This window comes from Balaenoptera musculus, chromosome 14 (genome assembly GCF_009873245.2).
Source record: "Balaenoptera musculus isolate JJ_BM4_2016_0621 chromosome 14, mBalMus1.pri.v3, whole genome shotgun sequence".
Classification (NCBI taxonomy): domain Eukaryota; kingdom Metazoa; phylum Chordata; class Mammalia; order Artiodactyla; family Balaenopteridae; genus Balaenoptera; species Balaenoptera musculus.
Genome location: NC_045798.1, coordinates 44,444,748 through 44,470,592, shown reverse-complemented (window position 1 = coordinate 44,470,592; position 25,845 = coordinate 44,444,748). Strand labels below are relative to the sequence as shown.

The 25,845-nt window shown below is 36.5% G+C and overlaps 1 protein-coding gene across 1 annotated transcript in view; it reads left to right on the top strand.

Moving 5' to 3' along the window:
• Nucleotides 1–25,845, top strand: part of CDH2 (cadherin 2) — a 213,923-nt gene that overhangs the window by 145,517 nt on the left and 42,561 nt on the right. The window contains exons 3-7 of the mRNA XM_036874118.1: nt 6,329–6,555; nt 8,216–8,365; nt 10,112–10,267; nt 14,494–14,638; nt 17,659–17,831. Coding sequence (XP_036730013.1) covers nt 6,329–6,555; nt 8,216–8,365; nt 10,112–10,267; nt 14,494–14,638; nt 17,659–17,831 — 851 coding nt within the window. The remainder of the gene's footprint in view (nt 1–6,328; nt 6,556–8,215; nt 8,366–10,111; nt 10,268–14,493; nt 14,639–17,658; nt 17,832–25,845) is intronic.

Here is a 25,845-nt window from a genome sequence, read left to right as displayed (position 1 = left end):
TATTCCAATTTAGATTACAGTATGTTTAATTTTCCAAGCTTTTCATATACCTTATTTTTAAATGTTTTAACAATGCAGAAGACCTGAAATATATTTATTTTATAGTTGTAATATTTATAATATTCATTAGTATATTATAGGACAATATTACTTATAGTTTACTATTTATATATTATATGTATATTATATATTATTTACAGATAGATTTTCTGAAGCTATACATGCCTGCAGTCTCTTTTGTCTTTAGATTTCATTTTAAAGTATGTTTACTTTCCCAACCCAGTGGAAAATGGAAAGACTTCAGTTACAAAAACCCCTTCAAATGTTTTCCCTCAAATTGGAATTCATGCGCCCTTATAATTATTCTCACACTTGGTCTAAAGGTTTTATTTGATGCAAAAGTGAGCCAGTGAAGCTACATGCAGGACTAATTTTGTGGTCACTGTACCCCAAAACAACCAATTTAGGCAGAAGAAATTTTGGATTCTCTTAAGCAGAAAGTAAAGAAATTCCTTTATGAGATTGAGTATAGCACTACATGATCAAGCTCTAAAAGCCATTTATGGGATTTTACACTTAATGCCTTAGGCCAAAATGCCTCACACAAAGGCAGAATTTCTTATTTTACCAGCCTATATACGTATCGTCAATGCTATACTGGAAACCAAGGAAGTAGAAGAAATAGGAAAGGAGCCACTTTTGAATAATACACTCAGGAGAGGTACTGTTGGCATGTCACACATCATAGTGACAGCACGAATCAAAAAGATTATTTGATCAAAAGAGTGATCACTGCATGTTGATGACTTTAAGGAATTAATAAATATGTTGGTTAATAGCAGTCGTTAGAATCCTTGAAGAGCATTATTCATTTTGAAAAAAAAGGAAGACAAACTTTTGTACATCATATATTCAAAGACCCAAATGAACACTTTAAAGCAAGATTTTAAGCAAATATTACATGAGGCTGTTGCTCTGGCCCTAATGGCATGAAGGTAGAATGGCTATAAACGGTATGAAGATGTAAACATCAGGAGTTTAATCTGAGAGCCCCGTGATTCTATGTTAGTTTTTACTCACCTAGAAACTCTTGTATATAAAGGTTTGCTCATAAATCTTAAAACCACATAAATTGATATTATGAAAATAAATGGCAACAGCTTTATGCAAAGATCAGGGATTAGAAAACCATATTTGCTGATATATACCAAAGTGCACAAGCTGTCCAAAGGACACTTTTTTTTGCAAGAGTTTATTAGCTAATAGAAAAATGGATTGTGAGTGTGTTTGAGTGTTGTTCACTGCAGATTTGTTAAAGGAGAGTTATTCGCTTGAAAAAAAATAGCCTTCTTAACTGACATTTTGGAGCATCTGAATGAACTTAATTGAAAATCGCAAAGGCCGTGTAAATATTACACATACTCACCGAGCTTATGGATTTGAAGCAAAGTTCAACTTTGGAAAAAGGATAAAAATGATTCATTTGTGATATTTAGTTGGTGTTACATTTTAAATCCTAAGGAAAAATTATTGACTGTTAGAGCAATACCTATATATGCTTGAAGTCAAGTTTTATCATTATTTTAAAATACTTAAGATGAAAAAATATGAAAACTTTTACATTTCCACAAGGAATTTCAGCATTGTATTTGTCAATTAAGGAAAAGAAGGACCAGGAAATTTAATCAGTGTATCCCTCATGGTTCATGACAAGAAAGAACTTTCTGTCAATTGGAGAAAAAGTGATGAACTCTGTGCTACCCATTAGCTACCACCGACTTCTGTGAATAAAGTTTGCCTTGGTGGTAATTATCAAGCATTTGATGTCTCTGTCATAAAACTTGCTATTAAAAAGGCATTTCATGCAAATAAGCTCAAATTCCTTATTAAAGATTTAAAAAAAATTTTTTGTATGGAAGTTTTATGTGTATTTAATAGTCAGTATGTTTCCCAAAACTCTATATTTCATTTTTCTTATCATAATTATATGCTATAAAGAAAATGTAATGACTTTTTCCACCAAGGTCCATATGGAAATTTCCAAACTGTCTCTAGTGTATCCTACTGTGCATGTGTGAAAAGGATTGGTGGACCCTAAATGGTTCTAGGAAAAATTGTTCCTCAAATTGAAACTCAGAAAGGGCCTAGAGTAAGCAAAGAATATCTAAGCAGATTTATGAGCAAACCTGCACTTGGTAACCTTTCTCCATTGGAATCTGTAAGTAAAAACACCATGAAATCCTTAACGTTGAGACAGTTCTTCTCTACCTTCCTCCCTATCACTTGTTCACTAATAGATAGCTAGCTCCTTAATAAATATTGCCCTGTCCCCATAGAAGGAGAACGTCTGTTAACACTGTGAAACTATTTCTGTTTTCCCAATATGCCTTCAGAAATAGCAATTAATGTGGGAAAAAAATACAATAAAAAAGTCAAAGGGATACTTAGGCACAAAACTCTTTTACAGTGTTCTCTCATAATTGTTTCTAAATATGGGTGATGTTTTACTTAGGCAAAAATTATAAACTGTATGTGTGTATTTGCACATTTTCATTTCTGTGGTTTATGTAGTGCTATTAACTGCTAATACATTTAATATATAAGATCCGTGGTTTGCCGTTAATATTTTATAAGGATATTATGGTTTTATGGTCAACATTAATTTGAGGTATTGCTTTAAGAGTCAAAAGTACTTTAAAATAATTATTTCACTGGTGTTTAATTTCATATTAATCATGTTAACAAAGTTTTATGTAGGCTAGAACACAGTAACTACATATTATATGTAAACAATGCAATGGCTCTAATAATAAATTTCTTGTTTAATATAATGATGTTTTTAGGCACAAACATTTAATTGTGTGTAGAGTTGTTTTAAATTTGAATGATCCAGTGGATCAAGTTTGTTTTCTCAGTTGTCTAAGGCAACTTATTTCCTTTTCTCCTATGTTTTGAAATTCTGCAGTTTCTACTCTAAGTTACTTGAGCACTTAAGCAAAATTAATGCTTTAATGTAAAGAAGATTGTCAGAAAATAATATTTCAAGTTGAGTTCGATTGTTTTTAAAATAACAGAATTTCAACTTTATTACATTTCTGATAAAATATTATGACTTTCATGAAACTACACTCAATATCTCCATACATAGGGTGTTTATGTAAAGTTATTGAGTCAGTTATATTATCCAGCTCCAGCTAATACCACGTTGGGGCAATTCACTGGAACTCATGTTTGGGAGAGACAGGATATTGACAACTATGTACTCCTTTTAAATATCTAATAATATAGCTAGTTCCCCTAAAGGAAGTATTTTTAAAATTATTAATAGACTTTATTTTTTAGAACAATTCTAAGTTTACAGAACAATTGAGCACCAAGTGAAGAGTTCCATATCCACCCCACCCCATAGTTTTCCCTATTATTAACGTCTTGCATTAATGTGGCACATTTGTTACAACCAATAATGATACATTACTGTAAAGTCCTTAATTTTACTTTAGGATTCACCCTTTGTGTTGCTCAGTCCATGAGTTTTGACAAACGCATACTGTCATGTATCTGCCGTCACAGTATCATACAGAATAGTTTCACTGCTAAGGATGCATTTTAATTTAAAATAAATGTATCATCACCTTTTCTTAAAAACCTATGTATTAAAAAATGATCAAACTTCTTCATATTTTGGAAAATAAAGGTTGAAAATCTTATTATATTACTCAGAATTCTTTACCTACTATCCATTAGGAAAATGTGTTAATAACAGAAACAGCTTGGTTCCAGTGAACTATATATTTCTCCTCACAAGTCATATAACTATGATGTTTGCCTTCCTCATCTTCAAAGTTAAAATTTAAATCTAATCTTAATTTTACCATGTCCCTTGAATATCTCTTTCTCCCTTTCAAGTGGCTTCTGTCCACTCTCCTTTTTATTTTTAACCAGGTTTTTTGGTAAACATATTTTGCCATAGTCCTCCTGAAAACCGTTTTGAAAGTCCATAAATGGTAAATAAATATATTATAAATTATAAATATGTATTAGTGCTGTAACTAAGATTCTATAACATAGCGGTTTTCCACTTTTTCCTATTAATTTCTATGTTTCTGTAAAAACTTTCTCCTAAGTAAGTTTCAGCGCTTGGTGCTAGGGCAGAAGTGAATCTGGTCAATTTTGAGAAAATATTCATGGTGCATCTAAGTCATAAGTGAACAAAACAACACACAATAAACACTGACCAATGGTAAACAAATGGAATTCGTGTATTATCCATTTATTAGACTACAGAGTGAGTGGTTTAAATGACAGAAATTTATTTTCACACGGTTCTGGAGGCTGGAAGTCTGAGATCAAGGGGCCAGCAGGTTTGGGTTTTCTTGAGACCTTTCTCTTTGGCTTGCAGATGGCCATCTTTTCCTCTGTCCGTACAACGGTCTTTCCTCTATGTACATGTGCATCTATGTCCAAATTTCCTCTTCTTATAAGACACCAGTCATATTGGATGAGGGCCCAGCCATATGAGCTCATTTACCTTAATTACCTTTTTAAAAACCGTGTCTCCAAATATACTTATATTCCAAGGTACTGGGAATTAGGGCTTCAGCCTGTGAATTTTGGGGAACAGAATTCAGTCCATAACACTCATTGAAATTAATAAGCTTTTTAATTTGCATGACTTGAAAACAGTAAAACCTGGTAATTATTGATTAAGCATGTGAACCAGGCATATTTTGTGCATTAAATCACAACCACAGGATGAAGTCAGGATTGATACTTCACTAAGGAGAACTTTTTCAGTTGGCAATGGACCTTGAGTTGAGGTATTGATTCCACTGGTTGAATGTACAAAGGGAATTATGTAATACAAGACCTTTCTTTAAAACTGAGTAATGCCCCAAATGCTGCTTATTTTAATATTAAAACAATGAAAATTACCAGTTGTTTAAAAAACCCAGAACAATTTAATAACAGAAATATTAAACCAATGGGGGCAGGGGTACTAGAAAAGCGAAACAATTTTAAGTAACTGACCATCATGCAGTTTCCTCCCACATGTTTTCTCCGATGTTAGACTCTCTGGGATCACCCACTTCTCATTCATAGGATGTGCAGTGACCCTTTGTAGGAAAACGCACATTTTTTCCTTCTTTGCTAATACATTTTTTCAAAGGCCTCTATCTTTCCTAGCCTGCGTCTTTCTAACACCTGAATCCAAATAGGTAAGCTGAGTACCAAGTTAGCCGAAGTCAGTGGCAGTAACAGGGAGTGTGAATTTTTCGCATTTGCCACACACTCTCATTAGCCCGTGAGGGGCTCAGCTCCTCCCCTCTGTGGGACATTCAAGCTATGCTCCAAATGAAGAACTCCTTTTTAATATGCTAGTTACTTTGGTACTTTCAGAGATCTAAATGTGGCATTACTCTCTTCCCAAGCATCTATCAAGCCTCTTTTACTTTACTTTCATTGTCTATTAAAGGTTTAAGACTTGAGTCATAAGTTGAGTGAGATCCCTTTGTGCTCTTGTAGGGCAGACAACCACTAAGAGTCAAACAGCATGGAGCATTGGTGGCTTTCTGAATTTTCTTCCCCGTCTGTAGAACAGATAAAATGATTCCTACTTTGGGTGGTTATTCTTAAGGTTAAAGTAAATAACCTTAAGTGTCTTGTTCAGTGCCTAGCATTCAACAAATGTTAATTCATTTTCTTTCACAACCCAACAACCTAAGTGTTCATCATCAGATGAATGGCTAAAGATGTGGTGTATACACACACACACACACACACACACACACACACACACACACACACACAATGGAATACTACTCAGCCATAAAAAAGAATGAAGTTTTACCACTTGCAGCAACATGGATGGACTTGGAGGGGACTATGCTAAGTGAAATAAGTCAGACAGAGAAAGACAAATACTGTATGATATCACTTATATGTGGAATCTAAGAAATACCACAAACTAGTGAATGAAACAAAAAAAAAGCAGACTCACAGATATAGAGAACAAACTAGTGGTTACCAGTGGGGGGGGGGAGGGGCAATACAGGGGTGAGGGTGGGAGTTACAAATTATTGGGTGTAACATAGACTATAGGGACGTCCTGTACAACATGGGGAACAAAGCTAATATTTGGAATAACTGTAAATGGAGTCGTGTAACTTTAAAAAAAATTTTTATTGAAAATTTAATAATGTAAAAATAAAATTTTTGTGTTTCATGTTGCTACATTTTATTTTTAACCTAATCAGGATATAGCTTTAGATGAATGGTTGTTTTTGCCTTTGTGGTATAATTAGTCTTATGTATTTATTATCTTTTGCAGTGAAGTTTAGCAACTGCAACGGGAAGAGAAAAGTACAGTATGAAAGCAGCGAACCAGCAGATTTTAAGGTGGATGAAGATGGCATGGTGTATGCCGTGAGAAGCTTTCCCCTCTCCTCTGAGCGCTCAAAGTTCCTGATATATGCTCAAGACAAAGAGACTCAGGAAAAGTGGCAAGTGGCAGTAAAATTGAGCCTCAAACCAACCTTACCTGAGGATTCAGTGAAGGTAGAGTATCCAAGTATGGCTTTGGATGGAGTTATGTTTGCAGATCAGAAATGAACAGTTTGAACTAAATACATACTTTGCATCACATTAATGGGTGGCCAATATTTGACTTTGTATCAACTTCATTTGCTACAATAGTATTTTGCTGTTTTTAACCTTATAAGATGCTTAGACAAAATGTATTATCAGCAATCCTAAACTGTATTTGAAAGGTTTGTTTATACTTTGAGATTTATAACTTAATTTAAATTAGAAGTAGTTGTTTGTTTTAAATTTCTTAGAAGCTTTACAAGGTGTTAAATTTAACCACAAAATAAACAATTGTTTGTAAGATGTCACCAGCCAAATTTATTAGATGGGAAATACAGATTTATAGTAGTAGAAGGAAAGCATTTCTGTCAAGGAGTATTGGGTTTTTGCCTGTCCCTTAATAATTAAATTGGGAAGTATGAATTATTTATACTACCGACATGACTGTTAGGAATAATATACTCCCTCTGGTGGAAGCTGCTATAAGCCAAGATAAAATAAATAAGATACATTTCTAACAGAGTAAAGTTCAATTCAGTTCAGTATTTATTGAGCACTTATTTTGTGTAAGGCACTATTTTAAGAATTTTAAATAGAAACATTAACTTCTTCAGTAAAGTTATGATAACATTATTAGTTTCTGAATATTCTAGTTCTTTGAGTTAATATAATCTCAAGTCCATGATTTTATGAACTATGACTATTACATTTTGTATATTTATTGTACTGTGAGAGATAAGAATACACACATTCTTTTCTGGTATTTAATTGTAAATGTGATATACACAGCCATAATCAAATATGAATAAATATTAGAGAAAAAGATATTTTTTCTCTTATACCAGTGTTGGACTTTCATTATGTGAAATGTAATTTGTTAATCTATTAACTGTTAGGGGGAATCATGTCATTTGGGTACTGTAAAGTAAGGAACTGGTAACTGAGTGAAAAGTTGCTTTGGTTGTTGTTGATGATTCGCTGTGTTCCAGCAAACTAGCTTGGATCTTTGCATTGAAGCAGCAAGGGCTAATGGCTAAAATGTCTACAGACATAGGGAGAAACAGAAGAAAATGTTGACACCCAGCAGAGATTAATACCCCATGTGCAAAGTGGGTCATCTACAGCATCCATCACGGCTGACATACGTTTAGAATAAGTACAGCATTAATTCTGTGGAATTTAATAGGGTCATAAATATTTGAGACGTTCCTTAGCAGTATGTATTAAACTTCTTTTGAAATCCAAATTATATTTTAGCACATCAAGATCTAAATTTAACATACACAGTAGCACATTACCTGAACTGTGGTTTAAACTAATGAGAAATGTATAAAAGGGTACTATTAAATTTTGCTCAATATTAACTACTATCTGAGATGGCTTATAGTTTACACAGCTGTGCCACATAATAAATTGTTTGGAATTCAATTTTTCAGTGAACACTGTCACCCACAATTTTACGGTGTTTTCTATTATTTTAATAGGGGGACGAGGAGAGGGCTTCCAGACCTATTTTCTTGTTCATAATAAACTGTGATTCCTACGCTTACAGGTATCCATTGATACTGATGTACTTTCAGAAAATGTTTTCCTAGTACTCAGGAATGTCTTCTTGTATTTTAATGCAAAGGAATCACGAGAAATTGAAGAAATAGTATTCCCAAGACAATTGACTAATAAGCACAATGGCTACCTACAAAGGCAGAAGAGAGACTGGGTTATCCCTCCAATCAACTTGCCAGAAAACTCCAGAGGGCCTTTTCCTCAAGAACTTGTCAGGGTAGGGTGGCACAATTTCATTGATCTCCATGGCATGTGTCAAGTGTATGTTAGAAGCGCTTTTGTCTCTTTTTTCACAAGGTAGAGTTTACGACATGTATGTACTAAAACATATTTTGTTTTGTATTGATGAAATGTCTGTAGTGTTGTAAACAGTCTCTTCTCCATTTTTTCATTACCTCTTATTATTTGTAGATAGAACACTCTGTGGGTCGGTCCTATATTTCATGGATGATAAAGTTTGTTCAGTGTCTGAATACATACGCCTCAGCTCCAACATGCTTCACACCCACACCGTACCCTTTCCCACACACCTTAGTTTCCCTGTCTGAAATCTGCACTCCCCGTGATGATCTTTGCCCTCTACAAATAGCTTTTGGGCCAAAGAAAAAATAAAGGGGCAATCATTGCTAAAAATGCCAGTACCAAGTGCGTTTGAGAGTTTTTTTAAAGAAATAAAAAATGACCTCTGATACCATTAACAGACCCCCTGGGGCTGTGCAAAAACATAGGCTTTCAGAGCTGAAGAGTGAGACTTTTCTCCAGTTACTCTAAATGCATACCATCAGACCCAGAGAACAAAATGACAAATATCTCTACATGTTTAGTAAAATGAGCAACCTTTCATTTATTACAAAAAGAAAATAAGACAAAGTCATTGTATTCCCATCTAGTAGAAAGTAAATGTTTCTGTATAGGGTTAATTTAACATTCCAATAGATACATACAGAAAGCTGTATTTTTTAATAAGTCATTTATTTGTGTCGTATAGTCTATGGTAATGTGCATTATAATTCAGTTTAACAAAGAAAGACGTAGCCCCCAAATCGAGGTGTTTTCTGTGTTTCTACTTCAATGGAGAATGAGGAAAGAAAAGAATTTTGCCTTAGCTAAAAAAACAAAACAAAACAAAAACTGGATTCTGTTACTGGATTAAAGATATTTACCTAATACACAAATATCTCATATCATCACCTCCAAACAGTATTGCTCAACTGGCCCTTTCTCTGTACTGTTCTCCTTCCTCCCTTTTTATAGCCTGTTCCTATGACCACTCATCTGTAAACTTATTTTTCCGGGAATTGTTGTATTTGGAGGAGAAGGCAGTGAGCCTATAATGGGTATAATTTTTGAGAGTAATAGAAATATATTATAAAATCATTTCTTGCATGCTTTGTTATTAATAAAGAATTTGGGGTATTAGGTGCCACCTTAAAATAACATGGGAAGCTTTGGTTGCAGTGAAAAACATCAGCACGATGCAAGTGCAGGAATCTCACTTCCAGGCTCAACCATAATCTTAGAGTTCCCATGGGAGGCTGTTTCACACTATGGTTAGACAGTTATTTCTTATCCTAACTGATGCAAAAAGTAAACAATTTTTATCTTCATTAAATTGGACACCTGTTACTGGGTTAAATATTCTAACCTCCAGATTCCCAGGAGAGACTTTGATTCTGTTCAAAAACTGACGCTCCTTAATTTTGACTTTTGCACTGCTCCTAGTGCGTGTTCTTTTAGATGTTAACATTGCCCCCAGTCTTTCTGGTGATAGGTGACATCTCTTTTTGAAGCCCGTCACCCAGAAGCAAGGAAAAGGAACAGGACAGGCAGAGCTTCAAGGGTTTTCTGGGAAGAGATGGTATACGTTTGTAATTGGAAGAGACCATGAGGTGTGGCATGCTCTGTCTCTGGTAATGAGCTTATTTAGTCCCTTGTTTAATGTGATTGTCTTCTTGACCCTCAGATCAGGTCCGATAGAGATAAAAACCTCTCTCTACGGTACAGCGTAACTGGGCCGGGAGCCGACCAGCCTCCAACTGGTATCTTCATTATCAACCCCATCTCAGGTCAGCTGTCGGTGACCAAGCCTCTGGATCGCGAGCTGATAGCCCGGTTTCATGTAAGATTTCAGCCAGCTGATAATCCTCTGTATTAATTCTCTTCCAAATATGTGCAGGGTTTAACATTTGCCTCTCACATCAGTCTTAAAGCTTTGATCCTGAGCATTCTAACACCAGAAATGTACTTGTAGCCTTTTCAATTTATTTTTAATAAGTTTACTGTTTTCATAAAATTGATGAATGCTCGTGGTAAAAAACAAATAATGCCAAAGAAAAAACTAAAATTGCTTAAAATCATATTACTGTTTACATGCTGATACTTGGCTTCAGATACGTGGCTAAGAATTTATAAGAACAAATTTACATGAAAGGGGTCAAAACTGTTTCATATAAATTATATAAAGATCACAACATTTTTAATGGCTGTATAGTATTCATTGAATATATAAACTATCATTTTAATAGCAGTTTCTTATTAATATACATTTATGTTTGTCATTTTATCTGCTCCTGCTGGTATTATTATTACCATTAGAGTCGTAGAAAATGGATAGCACATTTTTATTTTGTTATTTGTTGGTCATAGTAACTCCAGAAAGATGTGCCATTTTGATCTGCCTACTGGGAATTAAGATTTCCCTTTTCCACATAACCCTGCCAATACTTGGTTTCATCAACCTGCCAGTCTGAGCAATCTTTTCTTAGATATATTATCTAGTTATATTTCTTATGCTAATTTTTGTGTTATTTTTCTATTTTATTCATTTTCCTATTAAGTTATAACAGCTTTTGTATATAGTTATATGTTCATATTTTTTAATATACGTATTTGTTTGAAACTGATTTAAAAATAATATTGTAATGAGTATTTTAAAACTCAAGAATTACCTAATATTAAAGTCTAAATTCCAGAAAGCATTTTTCTTTCATTTTTTTCTAGCCATGCTTGCACATTTTTCTGGACAGGATTTCAACAATTTTTTCATGCATTTAATATAGAAACCTAAATTGATCTTTATTACTTCTCCAATTTCTATATGAATTACTAAAACTTTTAATGAAAGTATCATTTTCTCTTACAAAAGAATATTGGCACATTGTAAAAACTTTTCAAATAATACAGAAATGAAATTTTTCAAATAATACAGTATTAATAAGAAAGTGAAAAGAATTTGAAATCCCAGTACATAAAACTAACCATTTTCTTTTTTTTTTTTTTTTCCCTTACTTCGGTGATATTCTGTAAGATATTTCTCTGTGCATAGATTCATAAATGTATTGTTTTGAAATTGGGATCATTCTCTGAAACCAGCTTTTGTCACTTAGCAATCATAAGATTTAGCATCTTTCCATGTCAGTAAATCAGTTTATTTATATCATCATTTTTGATTGCTCTAACATAATTTTAAGTAATTACCTACTGGTAGATATTTGGGTAATTTAGTTCTTTCTATTTTATTTTACAACTACTGTATAAATAATGTGACAATGAACATCTCTCTGTACATTTTCCCATTCTATCCTTGGAAAAATGTCCTAAAATTAGAATTATTTTGATAAATATAGTGAAATTGTTCTCTAGAATAGTTGTGTTGCACTACCTTCCCACTATATAGTAGATACTTTCCACTCCATTATCAATTCCAGGCATTATTTATTTATTGCCAGTACTATTGGTAAAAGAATTATCTTGACGTTTTAAGTTGCATATGTTGAATATCGTGATATCCTTACTCCTGTCTTATGTTGAATTTGGGCAGGGGGTTGTTTATCTTTTTCTGTACTTTTAAGAACCTTTTATCTACTAGCGTTGTTAATACATGATTTGTCATATTTCCCCTTTTGTTGTTTGTTTTTAAACTTTGTTTATAGTTTTTACCTTACTATAACTTATAGTTTTTACATGGTGATGTTTGTTGTTGTTGTTTTAATTTTATCAGGCATTCTGGCTTTCCAGAGATGTTTATAAAGGGTTTTCCTGCTCCAAGATGCTAATCTCCTCCATTTTATCTGTTTTATTTATTTATTTATTTTTGCCTCTAAATGTTCAACCTCTGTGGAGTTTAGTTGAGTAAAAGAAGAAAGGGATATAGATCCACTTTGTTTTTCCTTTACGGCCAGTGCCGTTATCCCAACACCATATATTGAATTGGTATTCCCATTGATTTAGCATGTCATTCCATACTTCTTACTCCACCTATGCATGTGTTTGTTTTTAGACTCTTATTTTTCTCATTAATATACTTGTTGAATTTTTGCACTTGTACAAACTTTTAAGATTATTGAAGTTTTGAAAATTAGTAAAATTTTGATATGTGGTAGAGCAAGACTCCCCTAGATATAAACAGGCAAATAAGCATATAAAAAAACTAAAAATGTTTTAAATCCGGAGTATCACTCAACTCCCTCCTCCCAAAGGCCTTGATTGTTCTATCAACCAATTCTTCTAAAATCCTTAAGGAACATGTAATTCTAATGCTTTTTATATTGTTCTAAAACATAAAGAAAGAAGTAAAACTTGCAAGCCTTTCACAAAAACAACATCACATTAATAGGAAAGCTTAATAAAGGCAGCACACAATAGACCAGTCCTTAATTAGACTAGTTTCTAATTTATGAATACAAATAATATCAATATCAAAAATTCTAAATTATCTCTTCTGTACGAATTCTCGCTATCTGAACTTCTGTGGTTAAAACTCAGGAAATAAATATTTTCAGGTCAATTTTGGGGTAAATTCTTGATCTCCAGATTCTCAGTACTTGCACATAAATGAGCAATATCCATAACAAAATAGAATTAATTATAGAATGGCCAGGATAGTTCATTATTAAGAATCTCTTAATGTAATATAATGTATTAAATAAGTCAAGGGAAAACAGGATTCTTTCTGTAGGTGTTGAAAAGGCCAGTGTAATAAAATTTACATTGTTTCATGTGTTAACCTCTAAATAAAAAAAGGATATGTTGATGATTCTTTAGGTTGATAAAGCATATCCGACAGAAACCAGCAGCCAGCATCGTACTTAACAGGAAAATCATAGAAGCATTCTCTTTAAAAGAAACAATTCAGTGGAACAGTACATAGCTTTTGAAAAGATTGAAATGGTTTTCTATGTTCCGGATGAAAAGATTTTGAAGATATTTTGCCAAGAGTAGCTGAGTGATTATATTTGTTTAAAAAGGAAGAAAAAGAGGGCTTCCTTGGTGGTGCAGTGGTTGAGAATCTGCCTGCCAGTGCAGAGGACACGGGTTCAAGCCCTGGTCGGGGAAGATCCCACATGCCGCGGAGCAACTAGGCCCATGAGCCGCAATTACTGAGCCTGCGCGTCTGGAGCCTGTGCTCCGCAACGAGAGGCCGCGACAGTGAGAGGCCCGTGCACCACGATGAAGAGTGGTCCCCACTTGCCGCAACTAGAGAAAGCCCTCGCAGAGAAACGAAGACCCAACACAGCCATAAATAAATAAATAAACAAATAAATAAATAAATAAAATTTTTTTAAAAAGGAAGAAAAAGATAAAATTTCTAGAAAAATACCTATAATATTGAGAACTCAACCTTGGGAGAGGAACAACTGTCTTATGTACTTTTAATATTTATGAGTGAGTGACTTTTACAATAAAAAAAGGGTCAAAATTCCTTGTACACACTTAATTCTTTCTAGATTCTTGCCTTTTCTCTTGTTCTCTATGACTATTCTAGGCCAGTACCACATTTTTAATTACCCTGACTCTTGTACGGACTTAGCAAAAGGATTTGGGAGCTGGACAGAACTGGCTTTGGACAGGGGCTCTGTCAATAAACAGAGTAAAGTTACTTAGCTTTTCTGAAGCTCAATTTCCTTACCTTCAAATGTGGATTTGTTTCTACCTCACTCTTTTGTATATATATTAAACGAAGTAAAATCCATAGAGCTCTGAGCAGGGTGCCTAGCAGATAGCAACTGGCGACCTTTTGCTGCTCCATCACCCCTAATTATATAGAGTTTGGCTAACTTAAATTTTGATGGGACAAATAGCTTTTTTTTTTCCCTTTGGCCATACCACGCTGCTTGTGGGACCTTAGTTCCCCAACCAGGGATCGAACCCGTGCCCTCGGCAGTGAAAGCTCGGAGCCTTAACCACTGGACCACCAGGGAATTCCTTTTTTTTTTTTGATGGGACGAATAGCCTTTGGTTTTTGGTCCATCTGTGCTGTTTTGGTAGCATGGGTATGTTGTCTTGTATCTTCTCACTCGAGACCTAAATGTGTTAAATTGTTTTGTTTTCTAATTACTCTTGCAGTTGAGGGCACATGCAGTGGATATTAATGGAAACCAAGTGGAGAACCCGATTGACATTGTCATCAATGTTATTGACATGAATGATAACAGACCCGAGTTCTTACACCAGGTTTGGAATGGGACGGTTCCTGAGGGATCAAAGCCTGGTAAGTTCAAAGATCATAATTTGGAGATTGCTTGAGGAAATGCAATGTAATCCAACACGTATATAAGCAAGATAAGGAGAAATCACGTGAGCCTTTTGTGTCATTTTCTTTCATTCATGCTGCTTTTAGGCAAAAAGGAAGGTAACTTAGGGAAAAACAGATTGAAGAGAGAAAACAGAAAAATACCCCTCTACTGCCCACAATAACTTTTTCCACCTTTGAAAAAATATATGCTACAGTATCTGACTCTAGACTGTGAAATCTATACAATCCTTTGATTCTGCTATGGGTGATAAAGGCCATGCAGCTAGAAAGTGAGCATTGGAAGACCAGGGGCTTTCAGTTTGTAAAGTGTAGATTTTATCTTATTAGTCGTAGCAGCACCTAAAACAACTGGAGTGTCTTAAAACACGTGGCGTTCCTAGGACCAGGCAGTGGGGCAAAACCAAAAGCAGAGAGGGGGCTTGGTGACAGCTGAGATTGCTGATCTCTAGCTACACAAGATACTTACTTTCAGGGTGACCCTAATGTCTTCTGCAGCCCTTGCATTTAAACCAGTGTCATGGAAAGTGACCTAGCCTAGAAAGAGCAATTGCCAGAAAGCCTCTTGCCATTGTGAAGTGATATTTGACCAAGATTTTAGATTCTTGTACTGAAAACCCTGTTAACTTCAGTCACAGTGGAATACCAAGGCCAGAAAGGTCTCTTGAGTTTGGAAAACTTGTGGACAAGAAAATCAGTTGGGATAGAGATGGTAAAAGGAAACATTTTGCCAGCTTTCCTGAGATGTTTGGGTATTTAGAGAGACTTAATTAATTATAGTTTAATATTTTGTATGTAAGAAAGCCTCGACATTTAAACTTACGCTATGCGTTTCCTTCGTCATCTATACCGGATTTGCATAAGCCAATTTATAGATAAAGCCAACTATGCCTTAAACTGGCACTTTTCCTGGTCCAAATACACTTGTCTGTATCCTCAGAAGAGTGGGGTGTGCAGGCAGCTGGGTGGGAAGACAGGGGCTGTGCCGGAAGTTCAACCATCTGTGGCTCTGAGTCACATTTCAGAGTCACATTCGTCAGTATTTTAAAATACAGGAAAAAAAAAAAATCAAAGCTTGTTAAACATATCCTTACTAAAACACAAGGCTTTTACATATATTCTAAGGATAAATAAACGTTGCGCTTTTTTGCCTGGGGAAGGTTTTTGGTCTTTTAAAAAAATCATTCATTCTCTTTTTTCCTCTATTATTTCTAATTTTATCAAAAGTATTGTTTCATAAAAATTGTCAAAAATAAACCATTACAGATATATTTATTACGCATCTGACCATGAATTTCCATAAATCCCTCCCATAAATAAATGACTCTCAATGATCAGGAGACATAAAGACATTTCATGAGTTGATTTCCTGCAATGTTCTGTAAGTTTGAAAGCATCCTTCTAGGCAAGGTTTGATAATGTCATGAATCTTGAGTTAAACTAAGATGCAATATTGTAAGCAGTATTTGGTTCAAGATTCCAAAACATATTTTTTTTTGTTTTAACAATTCATTCATTCAACAAATGTTTATAGAGCACATGCTGTGTGCCAGGCAGTGTTCTGGCACTGTGGATACAGCAGTGACAAGTTAGTTGTGCCCTGTTGGAGCTTAAAATCTAGTAGTGGAGAAATGTAAAAGGCAAACAAGCAAGTAAATGTGCAGTAAAGTTTTGGGAAAAAAATAATCTAAGTTGGCATATAATCAAATAGGGTGTCTTGTTTAGAGGGACAAGCTCTGAAAAGATATTTGAATTATGTGAACAAGCCTTAGTTAATTCTGGGGCAAAAAAATGAACCCTGTAGAGGGAACAGCAACTGTAAAGGCTCTAAACTAGAACTGACCATAGGGTACTTACAAAGATGGTAGGCTGGAGATGGAACATTTTATAATCCAGTTCTTATAAAGATCACAAAGAACAAACCATCTTTAATAGTAACTATTTTTCTCTCTACTTCTCAATTGCACAGTTTGTCTAGCTAGTTGGAATTTATTTGATCCTGGTGCTTTGTAGACTTCCTTTCCACAATATCTAGTAAATTGAAGTCCCTGAGTTTGTTACAATGTTCTTTTAATCTCCTAGGAAATAATGAACCACAGTGCAAAACTCCCTATTCAATGTACCAAAACAGTCATGCATGGAATGATTCCTCACGACCTCAGTAAATGGAGTGTGTGTCCTTATGCAGCCGGCTTACTTTCAGAAAGTGACTTAGGCATTGGGGAGAATCATGCCCAGCATGTCATTTTAGATGTTACTGCATAACGGAAAAAATAGGGCAGAGGGAAGGCATTGGTGGCCATAAAAGAAGTTTCAGATGGCATCTATGTTACTTATTATTTGCATTTTATATCAGTGAAGGTCTAAAGGGATTCTTTCTTTGAATCATACAGTGAATTTGTCTTATAAGTATATGGAAACATTGAGTCTTTATACATGTAAATTAAAAAAAAATTTTTCCTTTCAAGCATCTCAACCATGTTCAGTATTCTTTGAATTGAGTACTGTTCTTATCAGTAGTGGTTTTTTTGGTTTTTTGTTTTTTAAATTATTTATTTATTTATTTATGGCTGTGTTGGGTCTTCGTTTCTGTGCAGGGGCTTTCTCTAGTTGCGGCAAGCGGGGGCCACTCTTCATCGCGGTGCGCGGGCCTCTCACTATCGCGGCCTCTCTTGTTGCGGAGCACAGGCTCCAGACGCACAGGCTCAGTAGTTGTGGCTCACGGGCCTAGTTGCTCCGCGGCATGTGGGATCTTCCCTGACCAGGGCTCGAACCCACGTCCCCTGCATTGGCAGGCGGATTCTCAACCACTGCGCCACCAGGGAAGCCCATCAGTAGTGTTTTTAATCAAGTCTAAATGATTACATGTTGCTTTGAAAAAGTGGAATGAAGATTGATGGAGAAGGTAAATACACCTTCCGTTTGGGGGATGCTGACATGACGTGTGACCATTTATTTTCCATGTCTGCTATGTCTAGGAACATACGTGATGACGGTCACTGCGATTGACGCTGATGATCCAAATGCCCTCAATGGGATGTTGAGGTACAGAATCCTGTCCCAGGCACCAAGCAGCCCTTCGCCCAACATGTTTACAATCAACAACGAGACTGGGGACATTATCACAGTGGCAGCTGGACTAGACAGAGAGGTAAGCCAACCGACATCTGTATTTGAATTTGTTTGTAATCTTAAAAGTGCACAGGGTCACATACAGTTTGTCTCCAGGTAATAACATCTCCACAAGATTATTCACAACGCTCACGGTCACGAAGAAATCTGTTGTACTCCTTTCTACAGAACTTCAAGTTTGTCAAATGATCTATGTATACTGGATAAATCATTGCTGGTCCATGTAATATTTAATGTGATCATTGACTAAGTTATGCCAATAACCCTCTGGCATCTAATTTTTACAGTTCTTGGCATTTTCTGTTTTCCCTCATATTCAAAGGTTTTGGTGAGGAATTAAGTGAAAAATCATGCCCAAATATACATAAATTTAGGATAATTTTTAACATTCATATTTCTAAGAGGCTACAAATAACATGTATGATGAGTTTCTTTGTGGCCTTCTGATTTAGTGCAGAAGAGATGGTCTCCTTCCCTTTAACTCTAAGATTAACTTATTTAACAGGTTTGAACACCAAGAATGGCATTCATTCTGCTGACAAGCCTTTAAAGTTATAAATGCAGAGAAACACATTTCTGGCCTAATATTTTGTTGCAGAGGCATAAAATCTTGACAGTATTGAACTATTATGTAGTATCACAGGCTGAGAGGGAATAGGTATTTCAGTCATTCCAGATGGGTCATCTCTCTGTGACAGACCTGAGCCCACCATACTCCGGCACCCTGCTGTGTTTTGTTCACATGATTCCTTCTGCCAGGAATGTCTTGCCCATTTTTCTTGATCTTGAGCCTTCCAATTCTTCATGCTGCCATTCAAGCCCTGCTTATATCCTTTCCTGAAAACTCTAGCCCTCACAAAGTTTTTACACCCTTTCTCCATTAGGTTCTGACCATTTTCTTAGAGATTCTCAAGGTCATTATTGACCATCGGTAATTACTGTGTGAGTGAATAATCCAGGTGCCAACTCATAGAGATCCGTGCTTGTAGATTTCTGGCTGAGCCAGCTTTTATAGTGATAAGACCTCATATTATGTGTGTCAAAAGGAACCATTAGACCTACCATAATAAATATTATTGACAAGGATTTTAGGAGTTGGTTTTTATGACGCTTTACTTGCCTTAGTAAGTAGCACCCACTTGAATTGGATTGAAGAAAACATTACTATTGCAATTCATTATATACGCAAGATAGTGCTAGCAACACTTTAATAAAGTACTATGAGCCAATCAAGATTACTTAATTCACAACTGAGCTGAGACCTTACTTAGGAGTTAGATGTATGGCTATTACATTGTGCTTATTAATTCCCACGTGTCAACAATTCTTCCTCTAGGAATGTTTTGCACCAGAGATTGTTGAAATTTAGTTTTTGCAGTAGTACCTTTAGTTCAATGATATATGGAACACGTATGTCTTTACACCTCTTCCATTACTGTATGAAATACTATTCTTAAATGTCAGTAAATTCAGCATGAATGCTATATTTTATATGAGAATATGGTATATTTTTTAATATTGTCTCTTGAGTGCCAGGCTGCTCACATACTAAGTAGGTATAGCTCATCTCCCAAAGCTAATATTTCTCTTTCATTTCACACTCTCATTGTGAGATACAGAAATGGGACTTCATCTTGTTTTCATACGGTAATATTCCTATCACATTTAGCCTCACTGTTTTATGAAAAGCAAGAGGCATAGAGAATGAAAGATAGTTTTGCCAAAGCAAACCAACTGTATTTAAAAATCAAAGAGACTGTATTTAGTTTAGAGGGTGAAAGTCGGAAGTCAGGCTGTACTTTGGGTAAGTATGTCTTGCGGTGAATGGAAGCAGCTATCCACGACCCGATGAAATGAATGTGGACGTGAATTCGAAACTGGTGAATCACGGGTTAGATACAGTATGAGAAATTGCTCCTTAACAGTGAAATTATTAAACACAACAATGAGTTACTAGGGAAAATTACAGAAAACCTTCCTTTCCTGAAAGTCATTTAACATGGGGAAAATGTATCTGTCTTGGATGGTTTATGGTAATTCTGCCTGAGGCCAGGGGTACATTATTCTGACTTCTCCGGGCCTCCGTGCAGGCTGGAGATGCTTTTATTTCTACTAGAATTCACAATTTTCTTTATGTCGAGTCATCTCCATTGTCATCCTCCCAGGATGGATGACACCTTTAAGTGATTCCTAATCACTGAAATGCTTACTGAGATTCAGCTTTTTATTTACCTTTCATCTCCAGGTTTAAAAAAATTCCAATTCTTGGGGTTTTTCCAGGCCTAAAGCTGTACCCACCATACTTGCCATTCTTCAATTTTTTAATCTCCACCTGATTTCTTTTTTTTTTTTTGGTTTTCTAAATACATTTTAAAAAATTTATTTTATTGAAGTATAGTTGATTTACAATGTTACGTTAATTTTTGCTGTACAGCAAAGTGATTCAGTTTTACATATATCCTTTTTATCAGTTTTATAAAATATTCTTTTTCATGTTCTTTTCCATTATGGTTGATTACAGGATATTGAATATAGTTCCCTGTGCTATACAGTAGGACCTTGTTGTTTACCCACCTGACTTCTTGTTGCCTGACTTGGTGGTACCCATTCCTGGCATTTTCTTCTTTTCTCCAGCTTTTATGTGTCCATCTCCTGCCCTTTTCGGTCAGGACTACTGATGAGTTACCCTCTGCTTCACTAGGTTTGAATAATTCTGGCTTTGCCTGTGATGGGCTATGTGACCTTCAGTGTATTAACCTGAAACCTCAGCTCCCCCATCTGTAAATGGGGGTGATAATATTACATCTACTCCATGGGACGGTTGTAAGGATGACGTAACGCAAGGCGGAAAGCGTTCAGGACAGTGTCCAATACGTATTAACTCTCATTTTCCCTGCTGCCATCATAAATCCATTCTCAGCATCCAGTGGATGATCACCATCACCTTGACTCCTCATCATAATTTTTCTCATGATGAAGAAAGAATTATGCTTCCTGTTTTTCACGCCAAATAATACGTTTGCTCGTGCCCTCAATTCTGTGTTCTCTCCTGAAGGAATGTTCTCCTGTTTTCTGTGGTCTTGGTCTTCCCTCCTCTGCAGGTTCCCTCCTACAAACCCCACTGGTTCCTTCATAATCCACAACCCACAACATGAAGTCAGAGCTCTTTTTTTTTTTTTTTTAATTTTTATTTATTTTATTTTATTTATTTATTTATGGCTGTGTTGGGTCTTCGTTTCTGTGCGAGGGCTTTCTCTAGTTGCGGCAAGCGGGGGCACTCCTCATCGCGGTGCGTGGGCCTCTCACTATCGCGGCCTCTCTTCTTGCGGAGCACAGGCTCCAGACGCGCAGGCTCAGTAATTGTGGCTCACGGGCCCAGTTGCTCCGCGGCATGTGGGATCCTCCCAGACCAGGGCTCGAACCCGTGTGCCCTGCACTGGCAGGCAGACTCTCAACCACTGCGCCACCAGGGAAGCCCGAAGTCAGAGCTCTTTAACATGGCGCTCCAGACCCTCTAGGACGCTGGTCCCAAAGCCTGCTTTAGTCCAAGCTCCTAGAATTCCTTACGTCCTGCTAAGGAGCCAGTGGTGCCCTCTGCCCATACAGCCACATGTCAGTCCTTGTACAGATATGAACTTTTCTGTTCTTCTCTGTCTTTTGTTTCCCCTGCCTGAAGATTTCTGTCCCATCTCTCTATAGAGCAGGCTAATCTGCACTCTCCAAGAGCCGGTCCTCAGCCCCTCCCCAGGGCACACACAGTGGCGTGTGTTCCTCCAGATACACAGAGACCGTGTTGCATGGACATCATATCTGCCTTCCAGCTCCCGGTATTCATTGAGGTCCATGCGCTCCTCTTCTTTTCACCTTGAACAAGAACCTGGAAGAAAAGTTCAAGTTTTTCGATTTTCTTCTTGTCAACACCAGACTCCTAAGAAGGGCAGCCCATACTCACCTCTCACTCCTACCTTGTCCTGGTCTCCTTGGAATCTGGCTTTCCGCCTCCTTCCCCCACTCAGGATTCACTCAGGCCGTGCATATATTCCCACTTGCTTGGAGGGCACTCATATAGCGCAACCATTAATGGTACAGACTCTGGACTCAGAGAGACCTGGATTCAAATCTTTTCTCAGCTGCTTATGACTCAGTGTCAATGGTCAAGCTTCCCTGGCTCCCTAAGCCTTGGTTTCCTTCTCTGTAAAATGGGAATGAAAACAGTCCACCTGCCTTATAGGTTTATTCTGAGGACTAAATGAGACACAACGTATAGTGTGGTGCATAGTTAGTGCTCCTTCGCAATAAATGTTATTTTTTTATTATCAAGGCCCTTAGAACAATGCCCCGATATACAGTAACCATTCCAAAAAAATTTTTTAGCCCACAAACTTACAAGGTAGATAGCACTGTCAGCCCCATTTCACAGATGAGGGAACTGAAGCTTTGCATTTAAGAATTTAAACAGGGTCACAAACCTGCACTTCCCTCCCAAGTTCTCAGACATTCTTACTTACTTGTCCATCCCTGAACTCAATGCATCTTTTCAAAAGCAAACCTACCATCTCCCTAAATCTGTGCTTCCTGAGGAATTTTCTATTTCATGTGATCAGTGTGCCACCTCCCCAGTTTCCCAAGATCATGGTCTATATACCTCCCTTTCCTGTGCCCTGCCATCCATCCACTGATTGATTTAGCCGTCAAGTTCCTCTCAGTTTACCCCCCAGAATGCGTCTTGCATTCATTCCTCCCTCCAGCCTTGGAGGACTGGTTGAAGGCACCCTATGAAAGGTTCCTCCCATCACTTCTTCCTCCTCTCACTATGGTTGCATTGCACATTTGGCCCTGTGACCCATTCATATTTGTCTCTTTCACTTAATGGCAGCAAAGCCATCCCTGGTTTTGTTCATTATTTTGTCCAGGTAAGCACTACACTGCCTGGCATCTAGTAGACATTCATTAGATGTGTGCCAAATGGATGACTGAATGTTCTCACCTCTTCGTTCACTTAGAGCACTCTAGTTCAGTACTCTAGTTTAAAAAGTGTGGCACACAAGTATAATGGTTTTAACTGATACACGTAGGGAAGCCTCCAGGAAAAACCAGAGACCACAAGTCTTTTAGATGCTACTCCATCAAGTAGAGACTGCCAGAGCACAAGCATTGTATTGTGTTTAGTTTTAGAGTTATATTTATGGCAAGTGGTGCTAGTTTTCCATTTACAGTACTTTTACAATAAATTGTTTTTTAAAAGGGAGCTCACATCAAGATAAATAGTAAGTGACTCATGGTGTGGAAGTACGAGGATATAGCAGAATTGGGAAGATGGTATATGAATCAGCTTAGCGGTTTGGGAAACAGTGAGCTAGTTTCTGCTCCCAGTATATATGTTTTAATGAATAAATGATAGCTAGCCATGTAAATAAGGAGATGGTTTTTCCCAAACCTGAAATGATTTTTATAATATAATGCAAGGCCCAAGGTTTCCCATACATTCATCCACCAGCTACAGATTCAAAAGCATTTGTCCCTTGCTTATGCTGTGTCAGGCATTACGCTATATGCCAGGGACATAAACGTCTGCAAAGCAATGACCCTGGGGAGGGGTGTGGGTATGTGTGTGTGTAGCCGGGGAGGACAGACAGATGGACTGATAACAGCCTCAGAAACTAGAAACAGTGACGGAGGTGTGTCCTGAGTAGGCAAACAGCTCTTTCTCAAGGACTTTCAGAAGTCATCTCTGAGGTGACTTTAAGCTTCGTGTTTGCTAGGCTCAGATAAAGGGGGAAGGGTATTCTGGGCCAGGGTTTCTCAACCTCGGCTCTATTGACATTTTGGACGGGATAAGTCTCTGCTGTGGGAGCCTGTCCTGTGCATCACAGGTGTTTAGTAGGGTCTGTGGTCTCTACCCATTAGACGTCAGTAGCACTACCCAGTTGTGACAACCAGAAACGTCTCAGGTTATTGACAAATATCCCCTGGGGGAGATGTAGGGCAAAATCACTCCAGTTAAGAACCACTGATTCAGGCAGAGGAAAATGCCAAATGCAGTGGCGCAGGGATGCGATAGGCATTTGAAGATAAATACAAACAGCTCAAGGTATGGGGTCAGTGAATGGAAGGTGAGAGCTTTGGTGGGAAAGGTGAGTCACAGAGATGGAAGGATTGACAGCAAGCAGAGGGGTTGAGACTTTGTCCTTTCTAGAACAGAAAGCAAGGAAATGTTTTTAAGCGAAGTCCCCTTGATCAGATGCGAAACTATGAGGGTGGGAAGTCAAATTCTTACGAAATCTAAATGTCAGTCATTCAGAACCAGATGCCAAGTGACTAAATTAGGCAAGAAGCTCTAAATAGTTTGGTTGTCTAAAACATAGACTGTGATGACTTCCTTACTAAATGTAAAAGCATTTTACCAATCAGGCACTTAAAATTGGAGATTATATTATTTACCAAGTTGGTGTTTTTCTTTACTCGAAGAAACACTGCATTTTAGAAGTAACAATGTTCTTTTGTAACTTCGATATCTCAAGACTAGCTTGAAGCAATAGGAAATTTCAAGTATTAGCTACTGAGCCCAATATTTCAGCTCAGTGGAAAATTGTACATATTATGCTTATATAATTCTAAAGATCACTGTAAAGTAGACATTAACAAAGAACCATATCTCCAGATAATACCTATGTACATTTTTTATCTTCTGTAAAAAATTCCATTTTTTTTCTTTTTTGAGAATGTTCATCTGTTTCTGCAAATAGCAGCCAACAAAAATGGCATTTCAAAGTCATAACAAATTTTTATTTTTCATAATTTTTCAGCTGGGAGGCTGAATTGAATGCCCTACAAAATTCTCTTGTTAACTGTGAGAGCATTAAGCGGAAATGACACTCTTGATTGGGAATGGAAATCATTGAGAAATATTTTAGCCTATGTAAGCATTATGGTGAGGGGTTATGGGTTAAGAAAAATTTAAATGGCTCAACCAACACTGTTCCTTTGTTTCTTTTTTTTTTCCAATCAAAAAAGTGGGTGTTGTTTTTTGAAGACAAAGGAAAAGGAACTGAAATAACTGCTAGAGATTGGCATCTTGGTGGACAGACACTAAAAATTGAATGTGTGAGGTTTGACTTTCCCTCCTACCCCTTTCTTTGCCTTGCCTTTCTCACTAACAACTAAAGCAAAAGCTACGGTTTGTGTCTGTTCTCCCTAAGCTCCAGAAATCCCTCAAGAGTGGCCATTCATAATGTTGGCTATATTTAGAATTAGAGAAAACTACTCTTTGCAGTGACTGTTTATTTTTGTATGAAGAAGTGAGTTTTGTTGTTCAGGATGTTTTAACATTTTTCAATGATCTATATTTTTTATCTGTGCCAATTTCCACAGAGATTTCTAATGATTTTAGGTATTTGTTTTGTTTAGGTTTTCCTAATACAGAACTTCATCAACTAGTGCTGTAGACATCTCAGACGATCTCAAGATTTTTCTCTTAGATACATTACAGCTGAATATGGCTCCCCTTTAAAAACTTCAGTCTGGAATCTGAAAGCAGTGATGCCTATTTGATATTAACCATCTATATGAAAATGTATCCGTATTCATTATAGGTCTGTGGACCCAATGAGTGTTATGCCTAAATAGCAGTCCACTGAGTATGCAACTATTAAATACCTACTGTGTTACAAAATGAAGGATATAGACATAAACCCTTTATTCTGGTTTTGACTTCATTTAACAATGTCTCTCTCCTCTATAGTTGTAAATAATATACACTAATGGAAATTAGGAGAAAATTACTGTATCAACCTTGTTATCATAGAAACAACATCTGTAAGGATATATAAAAGGAAAGCATATATACTTCATGAATTATATATGCTTTCTTCTCTCTCTCAAGTTTCTTTATTGTTTTCAGTATCCTAAACCGAGTAGAAATTAATGTATGAGAAAGTAAATACAAACCACATGACTTGAATGCTTGATGACAATGTTGTGAAGTTCAGAAGAAAAAGAAAGGTTGAGACCAGATGGAAGTTTCAGCTTCGCAG